At 49.9% G+C, this 7,500-nt stretch overlaps 2 protein-coding genes across 2 annotated transcripts in view; both read left to right on the forward strand.

The window, feature by feature from the left end:
• The window catches only part of LOC106593305 (kelch-like protein 5), a 38,612-nt gene extending 38,367 nt beyond the window's left edge, over positions 1–245 (forward strand). The window contains exon 11 of the mRNA XM_082974001.1: positions 1–245. This exon is cut by the window's left edge and continues 176 nt beyond it. The gene's annotated coding sequence lies outside the window, so the exon portion shown is untranslated.
• Positions 246–492: 247 nt separating this feature from the next.
• LOC145878581 (uncharacterized) overlaps positions 493–7,500 on the forward strand; it is a 9,109-nt gene continuing 2,101 nt past the window's right edge. Inside the window, exon 1 of the mRNA XM_082973999.1 lies at positions 493–6,810. Within this exon, the coding sequence (XP_082830125.1) occupies positions 3,061–6,264 (3,204 nt within the window). The 5' untranslated portion in view covers positions 493–3,060 and the 3' untranslated portion in view covers positions 6,265–6,810. The remainder of the gene's footprint in view (positions 6,811–7,500) is intronic.

The raw sequence follows: 7,500 nt of genomic DNA on the forward strand, positions 1-7,500 counted from the left end.
TAGTAAAGGTCGAGTAAACAAGTATATATTTTTAAACCTGCATATTTAGTTAATATTGCCTGCTAACATGAAATTGTTTCACTTCTCTTGCGTTCATTGCAAGCAGAGTCGGGGTATATGCAACAGTTTGGGCCGCCTGGCTCGTTGCGAACTAATTTGCCAGAATTTTACGTAATTATGACAAAACGGAACGGAACAGTTCCGTATTACACTGAAATAATAAACGTTTTGTTTTCGAAAAGATAGTTTCTGGACTTGACCATATTAATGACCTAAGGCTCGTATTTCTGTGTGTTATTATGTTATAATTAAGTCTATGATTTGATATTTGATAGAGCAGTCTGACTGAGCGGTGGTAGGCAGCAGCAGGCTCGTAAGCATTCATTCAAAACAGCACTTTCGTGCGTTTTGCCAGCAGCCCTTCGCAATGCATTGCGCTGTTTATGACTTCAAGCCTGTCAACTCCCAAGATTAGGCTGGTGTAACCGATGTGAAATGGCTAGCTAGTTAGCCGGGTGCGCGCTAATAGCGTTTCAAACGTCACTCGCTCCGAGACTTGGAGTAGTTGTTCCCCTTGCTCTGCATGGGTAACGCTGCTTCGAGGGTGGCTGTTGTCGATGTGTTCCTGGTTCGAGCCCAGGTAGGAGCGAGGAGAGGGACGGAAGCTATACTGTTACACTGGCAATACTAAAGTGCCTATAAGAACATCCAATAGTCCAAAGGTATATGAAATACAAATCGTATAAAGAGAAATAGTCCTATAATTCCTATAATAACTACAACCTAAAACTTCTTACCTGGGAATATTGAAGACTCATAGTTAAAAGGAACCACCAGCTTTCATATGTTCTCATGTTCTGAGCAAGGAACTTAAACGTTAGCTTTCTTACATGGCACATATTGCACTTTTACTTTCTTCTCCAACACTTTGTTTTTGCATTATTTAAACCAAATTGAACATGTTTCATTATTTATTTGAGGCTAAGTTGATTTTATTGATGTATTATATTAAGTTAAAATAAGTGTTCATTCAGTATTGTTGTAATTGTCATTATTACAAAAAATAAAAAAATAAAATAAAAAATCGGCCGATTAATCGGTATCGGCGTTGAAAAATCATAATCGGTCGACCTCTAATATACAGTACCGGTCTTAAATTTGGACACACCGACTCATTCAAGGGTTTTTCTTTTATTTTTAAACTATTTTCTACATTGTAGAATAATAGTGAAGACATCAAAACTATGAAATAACACATATGGAATCATGTAGTAACCAAAAAAAGTGTTAAAACAGATCAAAATATATATTGAGATTCTTCAAAGTAGCCTTTAACAGACGCCAGTCAGGGGCAGTCCTGTGGGTGAAAACAGCTCCATGATGAGAGAGGTGGAAGGAGAATGGTAATAATTGTACAAGGTCAGAGGTGGGCCAACGAACAGACCAATAACAGCGCAGTACAACAGCGGTCTGCAGAACGGCATCTCGTGAGGGAACGCGCAACTGGTCGGTGCTTGTCACCGATTGGCTATTTACAGCAGACGACCACACCGGGTTCCTGTCCAATCGGCTATAAACAAGAAGAAGAAGTGTCTCTCCAGTGGACGTGACGTCATCAAACACTGGACAAACGAGGAGAGGAAAAACATGTCTGACGTCATCAACACTGGACAAACGAGGAGAGGAAAAACATGTCTGACGTCATCAACACTGGACAAACGAGGAGAGGAAAAACATGTCTGACGTCATCAACACTGGACAAACGAGGAGAGGAAAAACATGTCTGACGTCATCAAACACTGGACAAACGAGGAGAGGAAAAACATGTCTGACGTCATCAACACTGGACAAACGCGGAGAGGAAAAACATGTCTGACGTCATCAACACTGGACAAACGAGGAGAGGAAAAACATGTCTGACGTCATCAACACTGGACAAACGAGGAGAGGAAAAACATGTCTGACGTCATCAACACTGGACAAACGAGGAGAGGAAAAACATGTCTGACGTCATCAACACTGGACAAACGAGGAGAGGAAAAACATGTCTGACGTCATCAACACTGGACAAACGAGGAGAGGAAAAACATGTCTGACGTCATCAACACTGGACAAACGAGGAGAGGAAAAACATGTCTGACGTCATCAAACACTGGACAAACGAGGAGAGGAAAAACATGTCTGACGTCATCAACACTGGACAAACGAGGAGAGGAAAAACATGTCTGACGTCATCAACACTGGACAAACGAGGAGAGGAAAAACATGTCTGACGTCATCAAACACTGGACAAACGAGGAGAGGAAAAACATGTCTGACGTCATCAACACTGGACAAACGCGGAGAGGAAAAACATGTCTGACGTCATCAACACTGGACAAACGAGGAGAGGAAAAACATGTCTGACGTCATCAACACTGGACAAACGAGGAGAGGAAAAACATGTCTGACGTCATCAACACTGGACAAACGAGGAGAGGAAAAACATGTCTGACGTCATCAACACTGGACAAACGAGGAGAGGAAAAACATGTCTGACGTCATCAACACTGGACAAACGAGGAGAGGAAAAACATGTCTGACGTCATCAAACACTGGACAAACGAGGAGAGGAAAAACATGTCTGACGTCATCAACACTGGACAAACGCGGAGAGGAAAAACATGTCTGACGTCATCAACACTGGACAAACGAGGAGAGGAAAAACATGTCTGACGTCATCAACACTGGACAAACGAGGAGAGGAAAAACATGTCTGACGTCATCAACACTGGACAAACGAGGAGAGGAAAAACATGTCTGACGTCATCAACACTGGACAAACGAGGAGAGGAAAAACATGTCTGACGTCATCAACACTGGACAAACGAGGAGAGGAAAAACATGTCTGACGTCATCAACACTGGACAAACGAGGAGAGGAAAAACATGTCTGACGTCATCAAACACTGGACAAACGAGGAGAGGAAAAACATGTCTGACGTCATCAACACTGGACAAACGAGGAGAGGAAAAACATGTCTGACGTCATCAACACTGGACAAACGAGGAGAGGAAAAACATGTCTGACGTCATCAACACTGGACAAACGCGGAGAGGAAAAACATGTCTGATGAATCCTGGTTCCTGTCGCTTGATGCTGATGTCAGAGTCTGGATTTGGACCCATCCTGTCTGCTGTCAACAATACAGGCTGGTGGCTGTTGGACCCATCCTGTCTGCTGTCAACAATACAGGCTGGTGGCTGTTGGACCCATCCTGTCTGCTGTCAACAATACAGGCTGGTGGCTGTTGGACCCATCCTGTCTGCTGTCAACAATACAGGCTGGTGGCTGTTGGACCCATCCTGTCTGCTGTCAACAATACAGGCTGGTGGCTGTTGGACCCATCCTGTCTGCTGTCAACAATACAGGCTGGTGGCTGTTGGACCCATCCTGTCTGCTGTCAACAATACAGGCTGGTGGCTGTTGGACCCATCCTGTCTGCTGTCAACAATACAGGCTGGTGGCTGTTGCACCCATCCTGTCTGCTGTCAACAATACAGGCTGGTGGCTGTTGGACCCATCCTGTCTGCTGTCAACAATACAGGCTGGTGGCTGTTGGACCCATCCTGTCTGCTGTCAACAATACAGGCTGGTGGCTGTTGGACCCATCCTGTCTGCTGTCAACAATACAGGCTGGTGGCTGTTGGACCCATCCTGTCTGCTGTCAACAATACAGGCTGGTGGCTGTTGGACCCATCCTGTCTGCTGTCAACAATACAGGCTGGTGGCTGTTGGACCCATCCTGTCTGCTGTCAACAATACAGGCTGGTGGCTGTTGGACCCATCCTGTCTGCTGTCAACAATACAGGCTGGTGGCTGTTGGACCCATCCTGTCTGCTGTCAACAATACAGGCTGGTGGCTGTTGGACCCATCCTGTCTGCTGTCAACAATACAGGCTGGTGGCTGTTGGACCCATCCTGTCTGCTGTCAACAATACATGCTGGTGGCTGTTGGACCCATCCTGTCTGCTGTCAACAATACAGGCTGGTGGCTGTTGGACCCATCCTGTCTGCTGTCAACAATACAGGCTGGTGGCTGTTGGACCCATCCTGTCTGCTGTCAACAATACAGGCTGGTGGCTGTTGGACCCATCCTGTCTGCTGTCAACAATACAGGCTGGTGGCTGTTGGACCCATCCTGTCTGCTGTCAACAATACAGGCTGGTGGCTGTTGGACCCATCCTGTCTGCTGTCAACAATACAGGCTGGTGGCTGTTGGACCCATCCTGTCTGCTGTCAACAATACAGGCTGGTGGCTATTGGACCCATCCTGTCTGCTGTCAACAATACAGGCTGGTGGCTGTTGGACCCATCCTGTCTGCTGTCAACAATACAGGCTGGTGGCTGTTGGACCCATCCTGTCTGCTGTCAACAATACAGGCTGGTGGCTGTTGGACCCATCCTGTCTGCTGTCAACAATACAGGCTGGTGGCTGTTGGACCCATCCTGTCTGCTTTCAACAATACAGGCTGGTGGCTGTTGGACCCATCCTGTCTGCTGTCAACAATACAGGCTGGTGGCTGTTGGACCCATCCTGTCTGCTGTCAACAATACAGGCTGGTGGCTGTTGGACCCATCCTGTCTGCTGTCAACAATACAGGCTGGTGGCTGTTGGACCCATCCTGTCTGCTGTCAACAATACAGGCTGGTGGCTGTTGGACCCATCCTGTCTGCTGTCAACAATACAGGCTGGTGGCTGTTGGACCCATCCTGTCTGCTGTCAACAATACAGGCTGGTGGCTGTTGGACCCATCCTGTCTGCTGTCAACAATACAGGCTGGTGGCTGTTGGACCCATCCTGTCTGCTGTCAACAATACAGGCTGGTGGCTGTTGGACCCATCCTGTCTGCTGTCAACAATACAGGCTGGTGGCTGTTGGACCCATCCTGTCTGCTGTCAACAATACAGGCTGGTGGCTGTTGGACCCATCCTGTCTGCTGTCAACACAACAATACAGGCTGGTGGCTGTTGGACCCATCCTGTCTGCTGTCAACACAACAATACAGGCTGGTGGCTGTTGGACCCATCCTGTCTGCTGTCAACACAACAATACAGGCTGGTGGCTGTTGGACCCATCCTGTCTGCTGTCAACAATACAGGCTGGTGGCTGTTGGACCCATCCTGTCTGCTGTCAACAATACAGGCTGGTGGCTGTTGGACCCATCCTGTCTGCTGTCAACAATACAGGCTGGTGGCTGTTGGACCCATCCTGTCTGCTGTCAACACAACAATACAGGCTGGTGGCTGTTGGACCCATCCTGTCTGCTGTCAACACAACAATACAGGCTGGTGGCTGTTGGACCCATCCTGTCTGCTGTCAACAATACAGGCTGGTGGCTGTTGGACCCATCCTGTCTGCTGTCAACAATACAGGCTGGTGGCTGTTGGACCCATCCTGTCTGCTGTCAACAATACAGGCTGGTGGCTGTTGGACCCATCCTGTCTGCTGTCAACAATACATGCTGGTGGCTGTTGGACCCATCCTGTCTGCTGTCAACAATACAGGCTGGTGGCTGTTGTACCCATCCTGTCTGCTGTCAACAATACAGGCTGGTGGCTGTTGGACCCATCCTGTCTGCTGTCAACAATACATGCTGGTGGCTGTTGGACCCATCCTGTCTGCTGTCAACAATACAGGCTGGTGGCTGTTGGACCCATCCTGTCTGCTGTCAACACAACAATACAGGCTGGTGGCTGTTGGACCCATCCTGTCTGCTGTCAACAATACAGGCTGGTGGCTGTTGGACCCATCCTGTCTGCTGTCAACAATACAGGCTGGTGGCTGTTGGACCCATCCTGTCTGCTGTCAACAATACAGGCTGGTGGCTGTTGGACCCATCCTGTCTGCTGTCAACAATACATGCTGGTGGCTGTTGGACCCATCCTGTCTGCTGTCAACAATACAGGCTGGTGGCTGTTGGACCCATCCTGTCTGCTGTCAACAATACATGCTGGTGGCTGTTGGACCCATCCTGTCTGCTGTCAACAATACATGCTGGTGGCTGTTGGACCCATCCTGTCTGCTGTCAACAATACAGGCTGGTGGCTGTTGGACCCATCCTGTCTGCTGTCAACAATACAGGCTGGTGGCTGTTGGACCCATTCTGTCTGCTGTCAACAATACAGGCTGGTGGCTGTTGGACCCATCCTGTCTGCTGTCAACAATACAGGCTGGTGGCTGTGGTGGAATGGTGTGAGGAATGTTTTCCTGGCGCATGTTAATGTCCCTCGAGAACCAGTTGAGCAACGTTTTCACGCCCCAAAGAATTCAGGCTGTTCTGGAGGCAAAGGGAGGGATGGCGGGTCTGACTCCGTACTTGATGGGTGTACAATTGAAGTCGGAAGTTTTACATCCACTTTAGGTTGGAGTCATTTAAAACTCGTTTTTCAACCACTCCACAAATTTCTTGTTAACAAACTATAGTTTTTTTTTGCAAGTCGGTTAGGACATCTACTTTTAAACGCCACAGCGACTCTGAAAACATCGTCGCAGACCGAGCATCAATAGAAACGTTTTTGGGATGAGATCGACATCCCCAACTCCCCAGAGAATTCAGGCTGTTCTGGATAGGCGTTTCCTAATGAACCGATCCAGGGTGTGTTGTGTTGTTGTGACCTCCGCACCACCAGGTGGAGCTGCCGCGCTCCGATGGCGAAGCGTCGCGGCGGGGTGGGCGTGGCTACCTGGAACGGTTTCCTGTACGCTATCGGAGGACATGACGCTCCCGTCTCCAGCCTGGAGTCACGACTCAGCGACTGTGTGGAGAGGTCAGTGGGCAGCGGTCTGGTGGAGAGGTCAGTGGGCAGCGGTCTGTGTGTGGAGAGGTCAGTGGGCAGCGGTCTGTGTGGAGAGGTCAGTGGGCAGCGGTCTGTGTGGAGAGGTCAGTGGGCAGCGGTCTGTGTGTGGAGAGGTCAGTGGGCAGCGGTCTGTGTGGAGAGGTCAGTGGGCAGCGGTCTGTGTGGAGAGGTCAGTGGGCAGCGGTCTGTGTGGAGAGGTCAGTGGGCAGCGGTCTGTGTGGAGAGGTCAGTGGGCAGCGGTCTGTGTGGAGAGGTCAGTGGGCAGCGGTCTGTGTGGAGAGGTCAGTGGGCAGCGGTCTGTGTGGAGAGGTCAGTGGGCAGCGGTCTGTGTGGAGAGGTCAGTGGGCAGCGGTCTGTGTGGAGAGGTCAGTGGGCAGCGGTCTGTGTGGAGAGGTCAGTGGGCAGCGGTCTGTGTGGAGAGGTCAGTGGGCAGCGGTCTGTGTGGAGAGGTCAGTGGGCAGCGGTCTGTGTGGAGAGGTCAGTGGGCAGCGGTCTGTGTGGAGAGGTCAGTGGGCAGCGGTCTGTGTGGAGAGGTCAGTGGGCAGCGGTCTGTGTGGAGAGGTCAGTGGGCAGCGGTCTGTGTGGAGAGGTCAGTGGGCAGCGGTCTGTGTGGAGAGGTCAGTGGGCAGCGGTCAGTGTGGAGAGGTCAGTGGGCAGCGG

The sequence above is a fragment of the Salmo salar genome, chromosome 04 (genome assembly GCF_965601325.2).
Source record: "Salmo salar chromosome 04, fSalSal1, whole genome shotgun sequence".
Lineage (NCBI taxonomy): Eukaryota > Metazoa > Chordata > Actinopteri > Salmoniformes > Salmonidae > Salmo > Salmo salar.